Below are 26,873 nucleotides of genomic sequence, written 5' to 3'. Positions count from 1 at the left end.
TTGACTAATTGTTAGAATCAATGCCAAATTATATTCTCTAAGAAATATATCAAAAGAGAGTTTAATCAAAATTCATAAACAAACATCGGCTGAATGAAAAAAAATTACAAAATTAGTCATTACAATAATGGTCTATTATAATATTCGAGTAAAAGATAAAATATTAGAACTAACAAAAATGATTTCAATGCCTTGGATAAATTATTATATGTACCTGTCTCTATACTAATAATATTTGTCAGTAAAATTAAATACAGAATTATTTTCACGGTGATAAATGAAACCAAATACAATTACACAACTCACTCTATATTTTGTAATAATTGCTTATATTTTTTATTTTATCTTTTTTCACCTATGTTTAATATTTCTGTTTAATAATGATCATAAATCATATTTATTCAAAATATATAACATGCATAATATTATTATGCAGTATAATACATTTTTATCATTTAGTAATGCTGTAGTTTTACACGTCAGGCGTTCAAATAACGACGGAAGCGGTTTAAGGGGAATATTCAACTTCAACATCGGGATTGTAAGTTATTATAATGTCAATGGTATACTAAAATATGTGCTCATAATACTTAATACACTCATCGAATTATTATAGTATTAATTACAATAACTATAAGCCTATAAGATAACCCATTGAAAATGTACAATTGAACTGTGGTGAGCAGGTAGTCAGGGTCTCAGGGATTATATTTTTTATTTATTTAAAATAATTAAGCGGACGAAGTCCTTATACAAAATGGTTTAAATTACAGCAATATAAGAGATTACAATTGATAATAAAATAGATCTAGTACATAAGTACATAATGAGAGATACAAAAATTTAAAATTTATATATAATAACTATAAAACTATTAAGTTAATTAATAAAATACAATAAAATAAGCTGGTGTAAGATAATATAAAAAAAAAAAATAACTTAACTAGTCAAAATTAAAAGTGTAACTATTACCTGCAATTATTTATAGATTAGCAGTTTAGACAATTTAACATATAGTTTTTATCAGAATACACAGGATAAAAAAGCTCAGGATTTCTGGTGTTAAAGGAATTAATTTTAAAGTTGATTAAATAAAATAAATCTGGACAATCAATCAGGCCAAAAATTAATTTATTGAGACATTTTGAGAGCAACTGTAAGTGACAAGCGCCTAGTTTTAAGCGGAATAAAATTAAAATAATTTAAAATATTGTCATATGAACCATGCAGTGGCCTATATACTTATGTTGCATTTAAAAGACATAAATCGCAAAAAGTTATTTTGTACAAATTCAATATTATCATTTTGTTTGATCGTATTATTCATCCAAATTAGTGGACAATATTTAAGGTTTGAACAAACTAAAGAACAATAAAGGATTTTTAAAGCAAAAGGATCATTTAGTAGTAGAACTTAGTTTTTTACCGAAATAAGTCTTTATTTAAAAGAGTCCAGTTTCGAATAATGTCCTTAAGTTTAATTTACATCGTTTTTAGTTCATACAATAGAGAATAGAATGTATTAGAACGTATAATTTAAATACATTTTCCCAAAATAGTATACGTAGATATTAAAGAAAGATTTTCCCTCAATATTTTTGTTATGTGGAAAATTATACGTCTTAAAAAAAATGCCAAAATTTGCACTAATATTAGGCACTAATAAATAATTCAGAAACATTATTGTACACACATGGTTTACATAATAACGCCGATTGAATGATAAAAACAACTATAAGACCACCTACCAATATACTATTACACCTAAATATACCTGCTGGATCTATAACCACATTACAGCACGTCGCGCGTCGTACCGATGTGTAAATTATTGTAATGAGATAACGCACTTGGCCAGACTTCAGTGCTACGAATCCTCTTGCGGGTCAAGGTCTCATACCTACTCTCGTTAACTAATTCGTGTCACTGGTTAACAATATTTATCGAAACATACTATCTTGATCCTCGATGAAATACTCCGTCGTTGCCCCAATTACGATAGATTCGATAATATAAAAATATGATTAAAAATTATAAGTATAATAAAATATATTCTTTGATTTTATTTTAAAGGGCGCTTCTGATTTATGAGTAAGCGGTTTATTTTATATACACAGACATATAATACTTTACGAGTTAACACAACTCTTTTTACACTCTGTATACACGTATGTTACACTCGCGAGTCACAACGCCAATGAAATTTCTGAAATAATCTACTAAAATAAATCCATAAATGCCTTCTCGCCCGTAGTGATTTATCGCACAGAACCATATAATTTATTACTAAAAAATACAGTTAAAACCAGTTTGAATATGTCATCAACTTTTGTCATAAAAGATTTTTCACAAATCCGAAAGTGCATTGCCATTTTGTCAATATTCAAACACTATATAATAGGTATTATGCATCCAGACTATGCTATATTTTTAAATTTATAAGCAGTGAATGACCTTTTATAAAAAAAAAAAATATTTTTAAGTTATCGTTAAAGTATACATATTATATTGGTATATATTAAAATGTTTAAGATTCTGAATGAAATTATGCATGTATTGATGGCAATTTGATGCTCAGTGGCGTAAATACCGGGTAGGCAAGGTGGGCAACCGCTTCGGGCCCACAACTGTCGAAGGGCCCTAATATAAACAATAATATTCTATATTTTATATTAAATTCCAAATTTCATAATAGAATAAAAAATATAATAATAATATTATTGTTATATACATTTTTTTAAAGTGTTTATGCTGTACAACTATCGTGCTGTTTTAAATATCAGATTTCTATATAAACATTTTTTTTTCAATTAAAACGTTCTTTCATTTAATTTAAGTTTGTTATTATTAATTTTAATAATTAGCAAATAGCTGTGTAAAAATCAGAATAACTTTTATTTAGTTTAACTATTGAAACATAAGTGGGAGTTTGTAATTTGCACCAAAATGGTTATTTATTTGTTCGATTATTGAATATTCGATTTTGAAATATTCGATTATTTCTCGATATCCTTGTTGACGTCAAGACTAGATGGACACGAATGACTTTTTATATTCATGATTATACGATTTTATATAAGCTTACAACAATACGTAGAATATAAGTTCAGCTATTTTATAAATAAAAGCTAAGCTAAATTTATAATAGGATATAGAAACTTGTAAGTTGGTATTATCAAAAAAATAATCGTTTTTAATTTTGGTACAAATTACAAACGCATTTTAAAAAAATAGTACAAATTGACTACAGCAACATAAGTAGCACTAGTAGCAGGTAATACGATTCTATGAGTAAGAACTAGCTTGATATTTTTAACTATATTAGTTAAAATTATTTTGTGTTTAAAAGTCAAAAGTATGTAATATTTTTGTAATTTAAATTCCAATTATTAAAAAACAATTGTAGGGAAGGATATTTCAGTCTTAGTCTATTTTGGCCGTAATTTTAATATTTTCTCCGGGCAAAAAAAATCTAAGTTCCTCCTCTGCTTATATAGGTATATATATTATATATATTATTATTATTATTATTATCATTATTTGTGTTATAATACATAACGCGCGTTTCTCGCAGACCACAAAAAAGAAAAACGTAACATTCATAAAACGATAATAATTGGTCACACCCCGCGAGCTCATCAGACAGATACATATCTTTATACATGTACACATTATAATATTATTGTGATTCTGTTCAATTACAACAACTGTAATAATTATACTATAACATTGTAAAAGTATTTGCGACTGCGTGCGGTGACGAAACGTCGGAGAGTTAACGGGCGCGTTGGGTAACAATAATGATATTATTTGTACCGACGCGATAATAATAATAATATAATAATTAGACTATAACATAACAAAAATTAACTACAACAATTATCAGAGAAAGGCTAGTGGAACCACCTACATAATATATCAGTGGTATACGCGTTAATACTCAGGTTAGATCCGGGTGGAAAACGTTAGAAGACGTCTATGTGCGGACACAAATGATAAAATTAAATTAAATTTTTGGAAAAAAACTGAAAACAAAAAAATAGAAAACAGCTAGGGTTTTTCACTTTGGCAAAAATAACTGGGTCCAAAATATCAGGTAAATGGACAATTAATATGTAAACTATAAATAATATTAACAAGTATATATACAAACAATAATATCCACAAAAATGTGATCCTATAAATAACGGTGATTGGCGAAAACTCGCAAACCCTAAAGATCCCGAGAGATCCAGCACAATCGGTTGGAGGGTAAAGTGGTGTTTCACAAGTTCGTTTAATGTTTTTTGGTTTTTATCGCGATTAAAGATATCTTTAATCGTGTTTTTTATTCAACAAAAACGTGTTTACCTATAGTGTATGTGATAAGACCTTTACCAAAATCTATAAAATTAGCAACGAGAATATTAATAACGATACGAGGCCCCTTGTGTCAACGGAGTCACGACCATCATAACCACCACTCTATTGTAAACCAACTTTATATAAGGGTGTTCAAGACGAGAGCTCGATATATTACCAAGATGTATTCGAAATTTGTTAAGAAGCAGAAAGAATTAACATAAATATACAATACAATACTCCAATAATCAAAAATTAAATAATATAAAAAAATAATAATTTATAAAATGTACTCAATCTCAAGAACATTTCTATAAAAACATAATTATGAATTATGATGTATAAAGAGACGTGAAGACTGCGTTATGGGTATTGAAGTTTGAATATCGGGTACAAAATCGTGGGGCTGGCATAATATATCAATAAATAATTTATTTAAATCGAAAAACACGAGTATAATAAGCAGCGCACCGTACTCGTGTCTTTACAAAACATACACCGTTACTATGTTGTATGCCATTTGAGAACATCGCCTTTTCCAAACAACCCATACTCATTGTTCATTTTATAAATGTTTACTCTATTCAGTCTATTCAAAATGAGAAGAGACCTCGGCAGCCAATTTGGTGCGCACATTCCTGACTTTACTACACAGCAGGTGAACAGGTAGTTGACTTGATAAAGTTGACAAACAGGTGTCGTTTGACTACCACCCAACAAAAATGGGCCACCACCGATGTCTCATCTCATTCCGAGTATAGACCATTAAACTATTTTTCCATAAAATCCAGCTGATTATAGACTTATATGAAGAAACCATTGATAGCTTTTGAAAATAATTTGGTTATTTTTTATTATTTTAATTTGTATATGTAAATAGCATCAAATAATATTGTAGATTTGCGTCCCAAGTTGATTATCTTTATTTCTAAATTTACTAGGATATCAGCACACTATTAATACTTAAAAAAAAAAAGTCATAAATATTATAGATTTATATTGTATATATAAATATATTTGACATATCAGTTTTATATGTAATTTATTATTTGAATTAAAAAAAAAAATAAAACAATGATTGCAATGAAATTTTAACTATAAATATAATGTATATCAAATCAAAGAATAGTTCTTTAAATATCTCTTTCTATGTTTTGTGTGTGGTGTGTCTAATTGTACTATTTATTAACATATTTTCAATTTAAATCAATAACAGTTTTTGTCACTAATTTTTAGTAATTCTTAGTAGCTACTTAGTGCAATAAAAATTGTAAAAAATAAATAAAATACAATTTTTTGAAGTTATGTCATTAAGCTTCTTAATATAATATAATATATAATATATTATATTTTGTGCTAAAAACTTACTTATTGTATTAATGAATACAAATTGTAATATTTTCTTGATAAAAAAAAGAAGTAAATAAATAAATCAAAAATATGATATTCTTTTTATTTTGAATCTACTATTTAATTGTTTTTTTTTTTTAATTAATAATAATAACATTAAAAAAGTAATAGCTAATATTTTTTTTATTTTTTGTTGCAATATCGATAATTAGATATTATAATAAACAGTGCATAAATGTAATGTTATATTTTAGTTTTTATAAGAAATTATTTTAGTACTTATTGTAATAAATAAATATTAACAAATTGATATTCAAATGTACCAAAAACTCTAACTTCCAATGCTTTTCAATTATTTCGTAAGTCAATTGGCGCTTTGAGAAAAAAAAATGAAAATATCTTCGCAAAACAAAAAAAATATCAAACATCCTATGGATAAAACATAGTAGATGATATTAAAAATCGACAGTGGTATAGCCAAGTTATATAACCAGCATAAGATACAAATATTTAAACTGTTAATAATAATGACATTATATTTTACATACATGATATTATAGACCAGGGCTATGACTGTGTACGCGAGCCACATATATTAATGCAATTATATCAAGATCCAAATTATCTAATCTGTACTTTTATACCACAAAAATAATAAAGATTAGCTAACATCCGATAAACATATCAAATTACGAAATATGAAATTTTTTTCATAAACGTATGCAAAAAAAATAAAAATTTTGGTTTTTGTAAATAAGACCGCGAGCCGCAATTTGGCCACCCTATACTATAATGTACCTACCTGTAGGGTAGAAAAACGTGGCGGAGCGCCCGGCTCTGAGTTGTGTAGGCAACCGTCAGGGTGCGCCTGGTAAAGAATAGATAGGCAATCTAATTGTCGTGACATTGGGCGGCACGGAACCGGCGGCGGAGACACGAGGAAAAAACGGATAAATCGAGGAGCGTGGATACAGTTTACACAATGGGAAGACGGGATGATGCAGTTTAATAATGGGGATGGGGTCCCGGTGGTCGAATCGGTATGATGCAATGACCACAGGGCGCTATTGAAAAAGGGGCACTAAAAGCTAACTCAAAACTACTGTTTTGTATCAGCTTCCACGTGCCCGTTGGCGTTGACGGAAGCGGCAACTGCACCTGAATATCGTCTCGACGTCTAGACCGGCCTCCCGCACAACACTCAATGCGTTGCTGGCGTACTTACGTTTGGATGGCTCGTTGCGGTTGTTTCGGACTGTACCAGATCATGAAACTCGATAGAATTAATGTTTCAAATAATAAAAAATATACTTACTCGGATATACTGCGATAGCACTTGATATTTATTTGATTACATACGAATAACTATTGTCGTGGCTACACTAGCGCACGGCGACTGCAATGTTATACAGAATAAATTAATTCGTGCCGTGGTGGCGACGAGAGAAAAAGAAGAACAAAAATACAATATTTATACACGTACAGTAATAAATGATAATAAATTGTCAATACAATAATGATATCAATGATTCAAATTTTATCTTTTTAGTTTAAGAGGAATTTTAGACTTTCCCGGGTTACGGTGTACAAAATAATTTCTGATTTTGAATTAAGTGATTTTTATCCGAAGTGTACTGCAGGAAAAAAACATTATCGGCCGAAGCACATACGCGTCTATGGAAAGTACATTTATTATATGAATATTTGATCCATTCTAAATATACAGACGTGGTCAAATGAGAGTTAGATTCCTCCATCACCCTATTTCAATATTTATAATAACTTATGTTTATATATAAAATGGTAACCGTAACCATAAATTATATTTTTAATGAACTATTAGTGTATGTTAAAAAATCAGCCGTATCCTCCTCCCCCCCACAACATCATAAAATCATTTGACTGCTCCTGTAAATAATAAATATACATATAGATTTAGTTCTTTGTATTTTTTTATTAATTTAATACATTTTTATTTTAGGTTTGCTGGTAATAAAACCGATCTTACAATCACAGCTCAAGTATTTAATTGTAGTGTAATGTAATAACATTTTTTAATGTAATTGAAAGAGTAATTGGTTTTTTATCAAATATTATGCCTGATATTGTTAAAATACCCAATACAAATGAGGAAAAAAGAAACATTATGATCTTAATACTTTAATTTAAAATTAACTTAATGATAACACGCTACATATCTACATTAACAAAGTAACTTATTAAGTTAAAATAATTGACATAATTTTAACTTGGAAATCGTTCTAAATAAATCTGCCTATTTTTTGTAAACAGGAAACGATAATTTTAGTGTTTTTCAACATTATTTTATTAATATTTTAAATTACATATTTTACAACTCTGTATAACAATAAAATCAGAATAAAAATTTTAAGTACAGTACTATATTCAAACAATAATACAGGGAAACAAAAAAAGTTAAGCCACCTAATAAATTATTATACATTGTTATTGTATTTAGATCACCGATTTCCTAACCATAAACCACATGTACAAATATAATTGCAATACTAAAATTTAGATTTTTAACATAATGTACACTGTACCTATTATACATATAAAATCGTATAGGTAATAGTTATCATCTCGTCGTGTTTAATCGAAACAAAGTTTCTTGAAGTTTCCTTCTATGCCCAGAATTGACTTATCAGCTGTCTTGGATTGACCGATCCGCTTACTAGAATCGGCTTTCATTCCTTCCATTGCAATGCACCAACTTCTACGTTTTATTAGTTCTTCGTGCATTCTTTCTGTAATGAATAAATGTTTTTATGAATGCAATATTTATTAAAAAATTAAATATTATCAAAACTTTTTATGTAGGCACATATAATATAAGTACAGACAGCACAGACGTATTTAGTCATTTTGCGTCACAGGTAAGAAAAACTTAGGTACCGTATTATATCGAAATGCTCTCCAAAATTAAAAACTTACTGCTTGGGGCCCAATTCCCCCTACCCTCCCCCTAAATACGTCTCTGACAGACAGTTTAGTAGCACATATTGGAAGGTGCTAGATATACAAAGAAATTTAATTTAAATGTACAAAATGACAAAGATAATATTTTATTTATGTTTTGTAAAGCACTTACGACTTAGTTCAGCCATATTTCCAGCTTTACCACCCCATTCGTTTGGAAACATATCAATTGGGTAAAGGACATGTAGACTTTCGAAAGTTGCATTAAATAAGATCTGAAATAAACGTTAAATTTTAGGTCTCCTATTTTCATAAAATTTAATCACTACAATGAATATATTATTTTAATAATATTGACTTATATTTTACTCACTCTATCCTTGTATTTTTGCGGGAAAAAGTGTTTTATAAAATTAAGCGAGGTTTCAGCTATTGGTGTTATGTTTACAAAATGAACTCGCTTGATCCTCACTGGTTTTGCTTCCTAAAAATAAATCCAATAATAAATATATACATGTCTAATACAACTTTTAAACCATTAATTACATATATCATACAGACAAAATAATATATTGATCCATCTAGTGGCGTTTTCAGGAATTTTCAATGGGAAAGGGGGGGCTCTGAAAATTTACTAGAATACAAAAGTGGGGAGCTCTACCCCCCCATCCCCGTAGTCATACTAATTATAAATTTTATACTATTTAAAAAAATTATATATTTATTGGCATTACATTATAATAAAAAGTCTAATTTTTTGGGCTTTTTTGCCAGATCGTCCACCACTTTCTCAGCTGTTAGAGGCACATCTCCATGGATTAATAGCATTGTGAGTCCATTAAGACCAAAATCTATAAAGATCTTCTTTATAGATCTTGCATTAAAACGGCTCTAAAATAATTTATTAGATTTCAGGTTTCTTTTAGAGTTTATTTTTAATATTGGAAAATCATAATTTACTGGTGGTGTCCATAAGTTATTTAAAACCTTAAAACATGTTATGTACATTAAGTAACTAAAATTAAGTTACACAGGTTTTTAAGTTATTTAATTTTTTTAAATTAAAAAAATTGAAAATAATACGTGATTAAACTTATTAGTGACAAAGCACTCACTATGTTTTTTTCAATCGACGATAATGATTATATAATTAAAATAGTTTTATGTCAAACATAATAGGTACTTCTTATTTTACTTAATTTTACACTAAATGTATTGTAAAAATATTGATTTTGTTGAAAACCGGTTATGCGTAAAAATTCCCGTTTTTCCGTTACTTTTTTGGTTTTTCCTGGCGTTTTTGGAAACTACTAGATATTTTTTGCTTTTGACCCCCAAAGTACCAACTAGATCCTTTTCAAATTGGGGCTGAAGTTAAAAATCAAAGCACTAATACTACTCCGAAACGTGATGACTAGGCCTTAGGACTTCTAAGAGTTAGCATGTTTTTAAATAATCATTAAAAACCTAGCTAAGTAATATAGAAATTTGTTTCATAGCAATACGAGTTTATATTTAAAATGTATGTTGCATATTTTTTATATTTGACCATTTTTTATTTTATTATAAGTGCATATTTGACAATTATTTATATGAATAAATATAATTTAATTCTCAAGGTAATTAGTACAATATTAAAAATAGACAAATGTATTAAATTTAAATTGTTTTTTTTAAAAAAATTAAAACATTTTATTTTAGACTAAAACTCGATGTAAAATGAAAACAAATCTGAATAAAATAAAATAATTATCTCAGATAATTTATTAAATTTATCTATGTAATTAAATTTATCTATTTATGGATCATATCTACAAATATTATTATTATTTATTACAGATATACTTTTTTTAAATGCATATTTTAATAGCATATTTAGAGATTCTTTAGGGCATAAATACATGCATATTTTAAGATTTTTTAGGGCGTAAAGTCCCTAGCCCTATCGATAACGGACACAAAATAAATAAATAAATAAATAAAAACACACATCATTGTAAAACCATTACGTTTATCACTCCGTTCAGAATCTAAAAAGAAATATATATATATAATTGTCAGTGAATTATAATGTTTAACTTAGTATATACTGACCTAAGAATTTGCTAAATTATCATTCAGGTTTTTATTTTGTTTTATCAAACGAAATGTATTGTCTGCGATTGTGATATATTATAATGTTTTAATAATCAATAAACAAAATTACCATATTTATTTTAAGAATTTTTTTCATAAAACTGAGATTGAAATGCGCCCATTGAGCCATGGACTCCATATTTGTTAAATCGAATATCCAAATATCTCCTAATGTCAATGCGTCTTCATCAAACAACCAATTCCACATCATTTCATTGCGTTTTAATTGACTATCAGGACAAAACTCTTTCGCATCTGTTGTCGCCATCCGGTAACAGAGCACTCTGTGGAAGTCCGCCGTGAGTTTAGGCAATGGAAACATGTAACTATAATTAAATAAAAACGACGAATTAAAAAGTTATATTTTATATAAATTTAAATTCATATAGCTTTTGCTTTTCGACAAGTTATACAATTTAATATTTATCATATAAACTAATTAACTATAAACATATTTTGCTTAAAATCTACTAATTTAAAAATAAAATAGTAAATACAATTTGTTCCGTGTTCTTTTACACTGCAGTAATTAATATTTTTAGATTCTGAGCGGAATGATAAATTTATTGATTTTACGATTATGTGCTTTTTTTTTTTTTTGTGTCTGTCGTCACGTTTGGAGTAGTAATACTAGTAATAGTGCTTTGATTTTTGACTTCAGCCCCAATTTGAAAAGGAAAATAAATTTTGTTGGTACTTAAGGAGGTCAAAATTAAAAACTCTTTTTTTCATTCGTGTGATCTGTTAAACGAGAAAATCGAGAGATTCAACAAGTAAATTATTTTAAGTTTCAAACTTATTTCATTTTGATGTAATGAAAAATAATTATAGAACAATCATTAAAAAAAAATACTATTGTATGATGTATAATAATATTATAATTTATATAATAAATTAAATGTCTATAATACATTCACACTGTTAATTATAATAATTGTTAATAAAAAATATAACTTACTGCTATAATGACGTGTGAATAAATAAATAAATATTTTTCTAAGAATCCCGATAAACTATTCAATTACCGTTTACTTACCTACTAGTTAATTTGTATATAATATGTAGATATATATTATATTTCGTACAAAATATAATATAACATCTTCAAATTATTATAACTTTATAATAGTATCTCTCATATTTAAATGGTACAATATTGTCAGTGGTAAATCCTCATAAAAGTTCAGTTTTATGAATTTTATAATTTGAAATAGTTGCAATGCATTATTGAAAGCTAATGTAGATCGAGCGATTAATTATTTTTTTTTTTTTTAAGTGGATTTTAGAATGACTAAATTTATGAAAGCATGTATTCGTTATTAATTTATAACTGTACTTTTTTATAGATTTATTATATTATATATATTTTTAATATGGCTTAAAATTGTTTAATTTAATAAGAAATACATAATATATTCAATAGTGAGTTCAGTAAATATAATTAATAGATGTATTTGAAATAATAAATGTATAAGTTATAATAATATAATATACAGATAAACCAAATTGAGAATCTATCTTTGTTTATTAATTATCAGTTTTTACTTTTACTTTGGGTTACAATAATTAACGTTCCTTTCGTTGTTTTGAGTAATAGACACACATACATCGTGATTGATACAATAATTTGTGTATAAAAAAAAAAGAACAATAGACGTTCTGCGCGAGTTAATGTAACTGGAGTATGAGTTTGTTGTTGCAAACTAAAATAATACATTTCATACAATAACGAAGTTCAAAAAACTTATAAGTAGATATTATTTTTATTCTTTTAACGCTTATTTAGTACCTAGATCACAAAATACAAAGATTTTTAGTTCATACTTTTTAATATAATTAAAAAATATAACTATAATACCTACTATCTATACCTATGTGATTTAAAATACATAAGAAAATACATACCTGCTCCTATTAGTTAAGTATTTTTGTTATTAATTAATAATATATTATACTTATAAACAAATAGGTAATAATATTATATGTCATTTATTATGAAATATTATGCGATACTATCTACTTACACAGCTTCTACGTGTTTTCTAAAAGTTTCTGATGTTGGATCTAGGTCTCCATAAATTTGAGGAAATAATTCTTTAACAGTATAGTAATTATCAATCACAGTTTTGACTTTTTCCGTGCGATATTTCAAGCTAAATAAAACTTTTTTTATGAATTCATCGCCTGAAAACAAAAATAAAGAATTAAATTTTTTATTTATAATTATGTTAATAATCCGTAATTTAGGATATTTAAATTCATATATTATTTTATTATTTATTTTTCAACAGAGTAATGGGTCCCACGAGCATGAATACTTATCTAATAAATAATTTTCTTAATATTAGTTTGATACTTATTATTTACATATAGGTATCTAGATAAAGAAAGATTAAAAACTATAAAATATGATATGCAAGCAATTAAAATTAAATTATGGGATAACATTAATATTAGTATTTAAAATTATGAAAGTAATTTCATTTGAAAGTTCTTATTTTGTTGCATTAACCATTTATTTAGACATATCAAGTTTAGTCATTTTTAATTTTTAATTTCTATGTACAGATAATTGATTATATATGGTCCTACGTATGACAACAAGTATGACGACTGTGTGGTCTTTAAGTGCTGTAACTCGATTCTCGATTTAATATTATATATTTGTCTGTGGTGGATTAATATTGCAATAATGTACGCGCTGAATGGAACATAAATTTATGTTTATTCTGACGCCCCTCCCCCCCCCCCAAAAAAAAAAACATAAAAAATGTATTAATAATTATTATTTTGTTTCATACCAAATTAGTTTTTAAAGCCACATACGATATAACACTTGTAAAAATTTCAAGCCGTATCATGTATAAATAAATTCACATAATATAATATTTTCATAATTTACAAACGACACTTTTTGTCAAAGAAATACTTTAGAATAACCTTCTGCGTCTGCTTTATTTATACCTATTTATTATTTTATATATATATATATATATATAGCCATATAAATATATCTAACTACAATATATATATATCTATAAATAAACTCGAATGTTGATCATATAATCAAAATACATTCGTCATTCGTGTTGTATAGAGTTCCGTAGTATTTATCTATTATGCCTTTTAACTTATATTACGACTACTAACCGGTTAATTTATGCACTATTCGTATTAAATTTACTTATCCTCGCAATATAACTATGATAATAATAATAATATTATATTAAAGATAATATGAGTAATCCATTTTTTATAAATATACTATTATTACGTAGTAATACACCACAGAACTAGTTTATATTATAAATTATCGTGACGATAACTTGAAAAAATATCACTAAACGTACAATACAATGAGACATTCAGATTAATTTTTCAGTAATTAATCCTAAGATTGATTTTTTTTTAGTTTCTGGTAATCTCTCTTCACTCATTTCTATTATAAATTAGCCTCTTCGATTTAATGTGGTTTGTTATCCCCGTGTTAAGATGTCGAATAAGTTAAAATCGATATTACTGTAAACTTGGTACTTACTTGTTTTGGGTAGATGTGGTTGTTTATTTAACCAGTGTCTTACGATGTCTACATCTTGATCAATCTCGACCTTTGATCTTGGACAAAAGTTTTGAATCTCTTTCAGCTGAACATCGGTAAGTGGTACAATCATTGTTCTTACAAGTACTTTTGAATTCTCTGAATAGTCGGTAATTAATTGTTCCTATGAATACCATTAAATAAACGATAGTTTTATAATTTTATAGTATTGTATATATGCCATGCTGACATGCTGTGTTTCAATAGTAACTTAGCTAACGTTGTAGCCTACAATATTATTATACAAAATATTTAATAGCTACGTGTGAAGAAATCATATAATATTACATTATTACGCAATAAGTTCTACCACAAAACATTTGATACAATTTGTATTCAATAATAATATATATTATTGATTTTGGTATCAAAGAAAACTTGGTTAATCGTCGCATCTGTCCTTGATGCATAGCAGATTTGTTTAATATTTTTGTTTTTACAACTCATAAGCCTAAGGCACAATAATCAATGTAAAAAAACGATGTTTATAATTAAATACTTCTTCATATTATTATATACCATTTGTTATGTAAACTATAATGTGTATAGGTACTGTATAGGTACCTCCTATACAGAATACATAATAAAATACAAATAGATATAAATGTCTATAATGGAAAAAAAATGAAAAATACTTATCCGAATGTATGTTACATTGTTGCATGCATACCATAATATATTATTATAAACACTTTAGGTTTATAGAAATTATTACGCAGTTATATTAGGTGTAAACGATTATTTCTCAAACAATTAAGACTAGACCAGTAGAACTTGTTATTATAATTATTTTTTAATACCATCTCATTAATTAATGAAGATTAAGTCCTCTTCCTTGACTGTCAATAGTAATAATAATTATTATTAAATTATAACCTAACATTCATGTACATATTTATATCTGAGAATGATTTTGTCCACACTGATAAAATGTATTGTAGTAAGAGGGTAGGACGACTAAATTTATCCGTCGACACAGGGGAAAAAATATAAAATTTTAACGATTGAATACACATCATAATATACAACGATACTATTGTCTATTTGAAAAAAGAATCTATTTTATTTTATATCAGTAGGTACCTATTTGTTTTATGTTATATTATATGGTGTCTTGAATACCTAGCAAACAATTTTAAATCATAAGAAAACAATAAAAACAACGTCACTTTCATTTCAGATCTCAAGATGAACGTGCTTATAAAATCATAATTATTCGACAAAGCAATGTTTAATCAAATAATCTATGTAGTTTTCTGTAAAATAAAATAGTTTTTAAATAAATTTTTTTTTTTTAAAAATCAAAGAAATAACTATTATAAAAAAAGACACTGTACGTGACTTGTCCACGATTGACGGGAAGTCAATTACACTGAACAGAAAATATTGTAAGCAGCTTTTAGATTTATCGATAAGAAGGTCTATATACTGCAGTTATCGGCATTAATTGACTGGAAACAAGATGGAAACAATTTTTGAGTCTGCGTGAGAAGTTTCTATACGACACAAAATTGGACGGACATAGTCGGATATGAGCAATATTATTCAGACTTTAGATTGATAACGACAACCAGGATGACGACGTCACTTTACACGGAAGTACAGGTTTTTATCACACCATGATGGATGTGAGTGACATCGAAGGTAGTAGTGAGTGGGTGGAAATGAATCTAGCATCAGCAGCCGAGCGCCTATGACTGACTAGTACGCCGACGGTCACTACTTTCGGCATAAGGGAAACATAATATTATGTACTCTGATGGTGACGCAACCAAATTATATTCATTCGAACACTGACCCTGGATTACGAGAAAAGTCGACGATAGTGACCTTAAAATATAACATCTAAGCCATGTTACTTTCCCGCCCAATTATGTCTCTCGTAATATTTTTTCTCGTTGGAAATATATTTAATATATTATATTAATAAATTCATAACATTATGTTATATTATTCATTTACCACGTAAATTCACCTACATTTATGGTTAGGATTTGTTAGCAATTATTATTTTTTATTGATAAAAGATAATTTTTGTAAAAATGCATTTTATTTCATTTCTATATTAAAAATAATTAAACTTAATTTGACTTTTTTTAAATATTAATTTGTTTATAAGTCAATTAAACCACAACGGAGCCCTAGTGTAAGGACCAATTTGCGCCTAACACAAAATTTTTGTTTAGGATCAATACACCAATTGCGCTATTTATAATTTAGGATGAGTATACTAATTTCGCGAATATAACATATAAAGTGCTTAAAAATTAAAACTTATTTGTTGAACAATCGATTACTGGTGTGACTAGGTAGTGGGTATAGTATATTTTATAACAATATCGGTAAATTTATGAAACGAATTATAATGTAAAATAACTGTAAACTGGTAATTAATTTTGAATAATTGATGATCATAAAATAACTTGTAAAATGCAAAAAAAAATTATTTATATTACATTAGATTATGTATTAATACTCACAAAATAATTGGTTATTGTTTTCATTTATTATGTAATAATTATAACTAACTAAAACATTTTCCTTAGCTATTGACGATATTGTAAAATATTTTGAACACAATTAGTGCACCAATACATGTATGATGTATCGACCCTAAAATTTATAGAGCGCAATTGATCTATCGACCCTAAAATATTTAGAACGCAATTAGTATATAAACAAGTAATTTAAGGCGCAATTGGTAAACTGTCAGTGTAAGACTATACCGATGCATCATTATTATAAATAATTGTTATAATTACTTTATTTTCGATAGTAAACGTATTATTTAATTGTTTAAGTAAAGATTTACTTAATAATAGGTAATAAGAACTTATCGAGGTTCTTATTATTAACATTTGTTAAGACAAAAAAAAATTGATATTTTTTTTGCTGCACGAAAAAATATAGTATTAGGTATATTATATAGCTACTAAAGAAGAGCCCTTTTTTGGTACTTGGCTGGGAGCCTGGGCCCTGGGAAGGTAAAGGCCGCTAAGCAACTGCCTAGTTTACCTAGGTGGTTGTTCGGCACTGGAACTAGCGCGAAGCCGCAAGTGTTTAACTTTAATGAGTAGTAAATTATTATTCTGGATTAAAAATAAACTAATGCAATAATAAATATTATAAAAATAAGTAATAAATTGTTTTTAGTGTTTATATGTTTGATTATTATTTTTATTCCATATTTCCATTTAATTATTAGAAATTATTGTTTAGAATGCCTATTTATATATACATGCCTTCGCAATGCGATATGTTTTGAAATAGCAACTAAACGCTTATTATTAAAAGCATGATAATAGCCGGATCGTTATTGACAATAATGAAGACTGACCGAATTTTACGATTTACAATACGAATTGTTTTCAATCATATACATAATATTTAGCAGTAAGTCGTGTATTGACTGACTACGGGCATCAACCATAATATTTCCAAATTCTTAATATTTCAATATTATAAAAAAATGTAGCTTTTTCAATAATTGTATTCTGTATTTCTGTAATATTTGTACGAAATTATTAAACCTATCAGTAAAAAAAAGACCAGAAGGGGATCTATCCGCACATATCCTTCCCCCGTAAATACACTAAAGTTACGATTTATCGATTAAACTAACCTACGAACGATTAGAAAAAAAAGCGAAAAAAATAAAATAAAATAAAACTTGCTTAAAAACATATTTATTTTAAAAGCTGCTTTATTTTCTGCATCGAATGCTTAGGAATGTTTATCGTCATTAATTGTTTACACTGCTTCAATAATCACTAAAAAAATGCCTGTACTTTTATATTAATAAACATATACAAGTATATATTATCATATATCTGAAATAGAATATATTTATTATTATATTAACTGTGAAAATATAATTATTTATTAGAAAAAAAAAATACGATTAAATGCATTTATAGTATAACAAAACTTAAATCAATGTTCTTAAAAAATATTTTTACATAGTGTTGATTAAAAATGTATTTACATTATTTGTTTATTAGTATCGTATTGTACTACACAATAGTAATTTTAAGTTATTACGATTTACGTTTAATGCAAGTCGTAAATAAACGACTTATTTATATATCATATAGATATAACATCACATGACCACAATTTTATTTCCCTGACTGTTGTTTTTATCTAATATATTATGTATAAACAAAAACATAATACGTATAACTAATATAAATAATACATAAAATAATGAATGATAAAAGTTCTCTAAAAATAAAAAAAGTTATAAAAAAAATTTCAAATAAGTTTTATCTTTTAAAATTATTTTATGTACTAAACAAATTACCCCTCGGAAAATAATGTTTAGAATATTTTGCATATATATTTAACTATCCTACCTAGGTTAGGTTATGTTAGGTAATTATTAATTATACCTATTTCACTAAAAATAGGAACCGTAACTGCCTAACACAACTATTATTTAAATTATGTGTTGCTAATATGTCATTATGAAAACTTGATAGTTGATATTAGTAAGAATATGTATAAGCTATCATAAGAAAAATATACGAGTATAGGTATATTAAAATTTTACGTTATACCTATAGTTATAAAATGTTGATACAATATAGTATTAACATTACACAATAATATGTTTTATATACATGTATCTTATACAGATTTATCAATATTGTGTTTATTATTATACGTACATCTATGGCCCACCTATGTGAATAAAAACCGACGTATATATATATAAAAGCATTTTTCTTATTACTCACTCTGTAACATATGCCTATATCAGATAGACACAACAATAAATGAATGTTATAACAAAACCAAGAACCCATCTACTAAAAATTTAAACATATAATAAAATAAGTATTAGTTTATTAACACTAATTTTTAAGATTATCATAAAAATTCTAAATAATTGACATACATGATACATTACTCGCGAAAAACTTAAAAACATGTATGTATATTATAATAATAATAATTTATATAAGTTTTTTAAACAACAATAACTTAAATATTTAAAATTAATTGATTTTTCAATAGCCTGATCTTTAAAAATATATATATATATATATAATATTTATGATTAAATTAAATTATATCTATAACATGTATTTATTATTTTATTTTATTTTTTGTTTTTGCAATAGTTTTATTAAAATGTAACTTTTACCACTTCGTTTATAAAGACAATTCATACATTTTTAAATATTAAATTAATCTTAAATATACTCGTATTACCATACCATGACGTATTATAAATATTAAAAACTTAGTGTATGGAATTTTTGAAGCATTTCAGCGCTCTCAGAAATGTGTGCCATAAAATAAATCAATGTATATAACGACTAAATGTATTATTCTTAGACAACAATAACATTTGATTAATTTATCACAGCATCTTTACAATTTAAGTGGAAGAGTGTATAATTAAAATAAATTATACACTCTTCTACTTCCAGCATATTATAATATTGTAAAACGCAATATTATTGTTTTATGTTCAATTGTTCAAAACAAATAAATTCTTTGATCTATTATGAATTAAACGAGTGAAAAACACGATGTTAACTTATTTAATTGCTTATTTATTTTGTTAAACAGATTGGTCATATTTTTAAAAATGTTGTTTGTTTTCATACCATATTAATTACTGTGCTATGGATGATGATGATTTACTTAATAATATACACATTTGATAATTAAAATTAAACTTAAAATGTTTTAGAACAAAAGCGTAAAAATACTCATATATTATATTATGTAAGTACGCTACAGTTTTTCGACCGATCGTATCTAACTTTTTGTTGTTATATTGAAACGCTCGGACAGATATTTTGTATTCAAACTACCCAATGAAAAAAAAAAACTTAATATCACGGCGTACTTTTTTTGTGGGATATTCGCAGGACGACGTAACAACGTCATTCTCTTCAACTTCATATGGCATAGACAACAAAATGCTGACGGGATATCTCACGGTGTACATAATATGACGTTAAAACTTATAACCTACATCGATAGCTGTTGATTTATCGGTACCAAAGAATACAATAACGTGAGTATCTGCGATATTTTTATCATTGTTGATAATAGCACTTATTTTTTAAATTTCCTATGTCTTAATTATATCATCAAATGTGTAAACACAGACGATTCATTTTTTGGCGGTAGATTTTTTTTCCTAACGTTAAAACACATACAACCGGCACCACGACCAACGTCATGTCCAAGTAAAAACGGTTCGTCGCGATTTGAACATGACGTAAGCATTGATTAAATATAATATGAATATCTAATCAATGACGTATGTAGTACTTACTAAGTACTAGGTGACGAAGAAATATGGCAAAATGCAAAAGCGTAGAACACATCCATCATATTATACAAACCACATATTATTATTATTATTGTAATACATAATCAAAAACTGTCTCGTATTATATGGACGGTTGCAAATATTTTAACACATTAAAATTATATTACAGACATTTATCCGTACTAACCTGAACGATGTTTCCCGAAAGTGATCGGTCTGTTGACTGTGCGTATAAGGCTGATCGCACTGGACTGTTACTAGAATCGCCGCGCGTGTCTCCTGTTGCTGCTAATGATGATGCTTTACTACTGCCCCCCCGATCGCAAAAACAATAATTGGCCGATTCAGGCTTTGGACTAAGAGTGTTGTTTATCCAGCAGATTATCGTATGTAAACAATAGTTCGTGTGATTCGGAAAACAGGCTAGACGAAAAATACGTGTTAAGAAATTAGGTATATTATTATTATTAGAACACAATTTTTCTACTTTATTCCTGCCCACAGTTGCACTCGCGTTACATTCATATTATCCCATTTATCTTATTATTGTATTCCGGTATGCGCCAATTCTGAAAGATTATTAAAAAATTTATAATGTTTATAACGTTATTATTATACAAAATAACAAGTATTAAAAAAAAACATATTATTTAAAATTAATATATTAATATATTGTTTGGGATTTCGCACAAACATTAAATATACATACCATAGCATAAACTCACAAGTGTACATTGATCTGTAATAATATATATCAAAATAAATCATTTAAGTAGAAAACTTGTAATATCTACTAACCAAGAGCATAAAGATCGATACAAATGTATCATTGTAACTCTGACACAGATAACGTGATTCAGTATAACTGTGCTTATAAGTATTGTAAAATATTAATTCCATACGGCATACACACGTAAGTTCACGTACACATTCAGTGAATTACATTGTATTGTTGCATTAAAAATAAACAAAACATTTACATATCAAAAATGTAATTACGGAAGTATAGTTCCGAACAAATCAACCTCAAAACAATAAACGTATAATAGATAATATCTATTTAGTTTCATAATAATTATTTACTTATTGATAATATAATCAATATATTTAGATACGTATTTATTTTATAGAAGTAGCCGCTAGATAGGTATGTTTTCCCATAGAAATGTTTGTTGGTTTATAAGTTACTTATTCTCAACTCAACAGTGAACGGAAAAATACTAGATATTTCAAGAGTTTGCATACATGGTATAATCGAAATTGATTTGTGGCTAAGGCGTAATATATTTAAATGGAGCCAATGGAGGTCTTGTGGGTCGTGTCCCATATAGAACTAGACGTTAAAACCACAAAATGTGTTGTAATGTAAATTCAGGTGTAAATAGTTGTATGTAAACAAAATTAATTTAATTGGTTGCATGTTCACCACTATATTTTAAAGATAAATTGTGTTTTTGTAAATATTTTTATACATTATTGATATTATACAGGCCACGGGTTTATTCATTTAACGGTTATTTTATCGAAAACTTTTAACGTTTTTTAAAATATGCAAATATTTATTAATATGATGCAATTATAAAAATAACGATTTAACAAAATAATTAATTTTATATTTTATTACAATTTTTAAGTTTTTAAATCAATTAGTTTAAAACATTGATAAATGGATAAAAATTCTTGAAACTTTAATACAAGGTTACTAATAAAAAGTTTATTCTCCAATTAAAAAAAAAAATTATGCTCACAATATTTTTTATAAACATTTCAAGTTAGAATTAGGACAAAATTCGTCAAAATCTTAAAAATTAAAAATTATATTGTAATTAAATATTCATAAAAAATGTCTGTTACACTTAAGATTTAATTTAATATAAGATTATTTATAAGTTTTTTAATCTATATTAAAAAAAAAAATTGTATCTAGAAAGTCAAATTAATTTTCTTTTACCTATACCGTTTGAAGTTCAAATTATTATGATATTAGGGGTGATATTATATTCACCTCGTGCCGTAACTATTTCTCCTTAAACAATTTTTTTTTTTTTTTGTAATTCAAAAACGAATATTCGTTTATACTTAAAAGCAGTAGCGTAGCTGAGAGGAGGGCCATGGGTGTATAGCCCTCCCCTTGAAATTTTTGATTGGTGATGTTTTAATCACGGTTATAGGCGTTATAGCCTAATCTTCAAGATATTTTGTGGTGTATGAAAATCTTTAAATAGCCCCCTCTAGATTGAGCTCCAGCTTAATATGTTCACCAATTTTTTATAATACTATCATTTTCAATACATGGTATAATTTAAAAAAATTGATTTTTAAATTTTTTTTTTCCTATAAATATTGATTATATTTCATTCTCTTGATCAAAATTCTTGAAAATTTAAAACAAGATCCCATATATAGTTGTTCTTGTGTCTATATAAAAGTTATAAGAATACAGTATAGTATTTTAGTGTTGGTTCCATAAACAGTTAGACATGGCTGTAAGTATTTAATAGTTGTACCTAACCTTAACATATCTTGTATTACTATTCGACGCACGTTATTGTTAATATGTTATACTTGTATTATAATGTAAGTATCTTTTATATTTTATTAATATTAAAATGACCTTTCATGTCTTAAGCAGTTAAGTCTATGTAATTGACTGAACATATGTATATCAATGTATCATCTCTCTACAAATATAACAATGACGATAAAGTATTGAACGTATTCATGGGTGTTTGAACTGTTGAAGTATTAGAACACGTGATCAATCGTCAAGTCAAGATGTTGAGCGAAGTCATGTTTGAAATCGGAAGTCATGTTCTTGGTGTTGGTAATAGCCATTTTTGCATGGGGTAAATGTCGGAATTGCATTTGAAGGATGACAATTTTAATGCGTGGGTTGAAATAAGGTTCGAGTTACCTTAATAAAATTAATAAGCATAAGAAAAAGAAATTTTTTATAAAATTCTTCAAAATCATGAAAATGTAAACATTTTATAAGTATTTTATAGTTAAACATGTATAAAATCTTAAAATTGTATAGCTAAGTTATAAAAATGTAAAACAATATGCTTCATAAATAGTATTAGTTCATATGTATAGTGACTAAAAAATCTAAAAATCGATACAAACACAATTGTTTTTATACAAATTTGAATAAAATTACATGTTTCGATGATGATTAGCTTATATTAATTATTTTGTTATAAAATAAAAGCATTATTTGTGGGGACTTAAAAGTATTGCGTATACCTACTATTACATTACTATATGAATTTTCCTATACGAGATGATATTATTGATTTATTTTTAAGATATTCTATTTTTATAGCTTATACTATTATTATATGATCTTATTTAGTAGTTTTACTGTCTTACATTATTCACAGATATATGCTATTATATTTCGAGTTATATAAGTTGGTATAATATGGTATAAATATTTAGCGTGATTCTTTTATCATCAAACACTCATTATTTCAAAAAGTTTTGACTTTTTTAAATTTTTTTTTCAAAATGTTTAGTTTTATGCTTTTCTAAAACTATATTATATTTTTATTTTGTTAACCCTTATATTTAATAATGAAATCACTATCAACTTTTTATTTTCAAATGACAACCTATATTTAAAATGCCATAAAATAGTAAAGCTAATCTTTATGAATTTCAACGTTAAAATTTTTTTTTTCATGTAACCGTTATAGTGGGTTATAACTGCTCAAAGTTGGGTGGTTTGATGTCTTTAGGTTTTGTTCTACAGATTATTACGAATGTGAGGCATTGGTAACTACAGGTACAAAGTTCATCACTGCGTCAATAGTCGATAACAAGTTTATTACATATAATGAAATATGAAACAAGCTAAAAGGTATTATAAAAACCAAAAACCACCAACTTTTAAAAGCTATATATCTCGCTAAAAAATTAATGAAAAATAATAATTTGAACGTTAAATTTGTAAAAAATAGCCCTATTAATTTAGTACATTACATAGGTTACCATCTGAAAATCAAAAGTTGATAGTGGTTTCATTATTAAATAAAAGGATGAAAAAAAATAAAAATTTCGTACTTTCATCATTTTTAGTTTGAAAAAAATGAAACAAAATATTTTGAAAAAAAGTCAATACTTAATGAAATACTAAGTGCTTAATGATAAAAGAATCGCCTTGTATTATGTAATTATTATAACTAATAACTAATAAATAATAATATTATAAATACAATATTTTTGGAAAAAATTATATTAATCTATCGTAATATTCGTAATATTAAGAGTAAAATAAATGACTTCAATACTTTAATAGCTATATCAAAAAAAAAAAAAAAAAAATACATCACGAAATATTTTTTTAGTGATACAGACTGACAGACCGTCTCCACTTGAAAACAGTGATATAACATTTAATTAAAATTTAACACACCCATAACTATGACCCACTCAACACCTCATGTACAGCAGAGTAGTATCCACTTATCTACCTTTTTAATCACATTTTCGTTAGCAGAATATTTTTTTAAGACTTTTTTTTATAAAATAATCTATTTTCCAATAAGTTATTAGTATTTTAGATGAGTAAAGGAGTGGACCAATATTTTGAGGCGTATACCTTGTACCACTCCACTCCATCTATCTAATCACGAAATTTATTTAACATATTCAAATACTTCAAATAGATTTATTGAGAAAAATATTAATAATTGAAAATATCTTTAAATAACTCAAAAATAGTTAGAATTATTGAACATTGTATGATGTATAGAAAATACTAAAATAATTATTTAGTGAAAACTGTATAGAATTTTGATTATTCGTTTTGAGTTAGGTACTAAAAAAATAAAATCGATATTAATCTGGTTTTGCGTAATATTTCCTATTTTACCTTAATTTATTTTATTGGTTTTTTGGCTAATTTTGTAAAGTACTGGGAATGTTTTACTTTCAACCCCCCCCCTCTCATTCAATGACTAACTATATCCAATTTACTACCAGAAACCACCCCTAAAATTGAAGCATTTTTATTGCCTCGAAAAGTAATGACAGGCATAAAAATAAAAAACACATTATTGTAAGATCAATACCTTCATCACTCCATTTAGAATCCCCGCAACAAAAAATCTAGTGCATGGTACAACCAATATATTTAATCAATTGAAAAATCATTAATCATAAATGTAAAATGGGTGCTTGAACTTGAATGTTCAGTATTACTTAATAACTAATAGACTTTTCTATAAATATTAATTGACATAATTTACCTAGCACTCATTATGAGTTATGACTTTAATTTATTTTTAAACGTACATAACATAGGTGTATATATTCTAGTAACACATGCTTACTCAAACGTGTTTCTCTAGTTTTGAACATTAAACATAAATTAATTTATATTTACATTTCACGGCCAACCTTGTCAATATGCATGTGCGTTGCGTAATAATTAATTTTATCATTAATTTTATAATTATCCTAATAACCAGAATGATACACTAAAATTTACTGTCTCCATCTAATCGACTCTAAAACGGGTAATACAAAACAACTAATGTTCCATTTTGCATGATTATTGCTGAGTTGCATAAAAACAATGATTAAATTAATGGTTCAATCATTGGCCACTATACATCATGTTTAAAAGAATACCTATACTACTGATTCATTAAAATATGATAGGTAATTGCTAATAAGATCCGGCATAATATGGATCTTAAGTTATCAATTATAGTAAAAAGTAAAAACTATTTTTTTTTTAACAAATTAAAAGACGAGATGAATAATTAAACTACTTACATCTATGCTCAACAACATTTTTTTTCAATATTTTAATTTTAAAGCATGGGGCGATACAAAAAATGTGTTACCTATCAAAATATCAAACAATTCAAATAAAATACGTTACATATACCTAGGTGACCATAAAATCATTTATCGATAGTATACAATGACAATATCGATAAATGACAAATGAAAATGACAGTATAGCACTATATCATAGAATATTTCAAAACAGAGACAAATCCATAGGCACAACTAAAGGGGGGATTGGGTGGGCCTCGGGCTCCCCAGTATTTTTTGGTAAATAACTATGTGCTTATAAACATATTAGTATTAACACTATTAACTTTATTTTAGCATGCAATAGAAAAAAAATGTATAATGTTTCATATTAACGAATAATCATTCAAGTCAGTTGTAAACATCAATAAAAACAATAAATAA

At 26.4% G+C, this 26,873-nt stretch overlaps 1 protein-coding gene across 2 annotated transcripts in view; it reads right to left on the bottom strand.

Moving 5' to 3' along the window:
• Positions 1-8,094: 8,094 nt before the first annotated feature.
• The window catches only part of LOC113559206 (alpha-tocopherol transfer protein-like), a 28,045-nt gene continuing 9,266 nt past the window's right edge, over positions 8,095-26,873 (bottom strand). Inside the window, exons 2-10 of one of the 2 annotated variants that reach the window (XM_026964834.1) lie at positions 21,370-21,399; positions 21,148-21,229; positions 20,848-21,083; positions 14,306-14,489; positions 12,792-12,951; positions 10,838-11,093; positions 9,005-9,115; positions 8,804-8,906; positions 8,095-8,459 (exon numbers count right to left, since the gene is read on the bottom strand). In XM_026964834.1, coding sequence (XP_026820635.1) covers positions 8,305-8,459; positions 8,804-8,906; positions 9,005-9,115; positions 10,838-11,093; positions 12,792-12,951; positions 14,306-14,438 — 918 coding nt within the window. In that variant the 5' untranslated portion in view covers positions 14,439-14,489; positions 20,848-21,083; positions 21,148-21,229; positions 21,370-21,399 and the 3' untranslated portion in view covers positions 8,095-8,304. Of the gene's footprint in view, positions 8,460-8,803; positions 8,907-9,004; positions 9,116-10,837; positions 11,094-12,791; positions 12,952-14,305; positions 14,490-20,847; positions 21,084-21,147; positions 21,230-21,369; positions 21,466-26,873 lie in introns of those variants that run through there. The other variant, XM_026964840.1, reaches the window with a different exon arrangement.

The sequence above is a fragment of the Rhopalosiphum maidis genome, chromosome 1, assembly GCF_003676215.2.
Source record: "Rhopalosiphum maidis isolate BTI-1 chromosome 1, ASM367621v3, whole genome shotgun sequence".
NCBI lineage: Eukaryota > Metazoa > Arthropoda > Insecta > Hemiptera > Aphididae > Rhopalosiphum > Rhopalosiphum maidis.
This window is presented reverse-complemented; position numbering and strand designations above follow the sequence as displayed.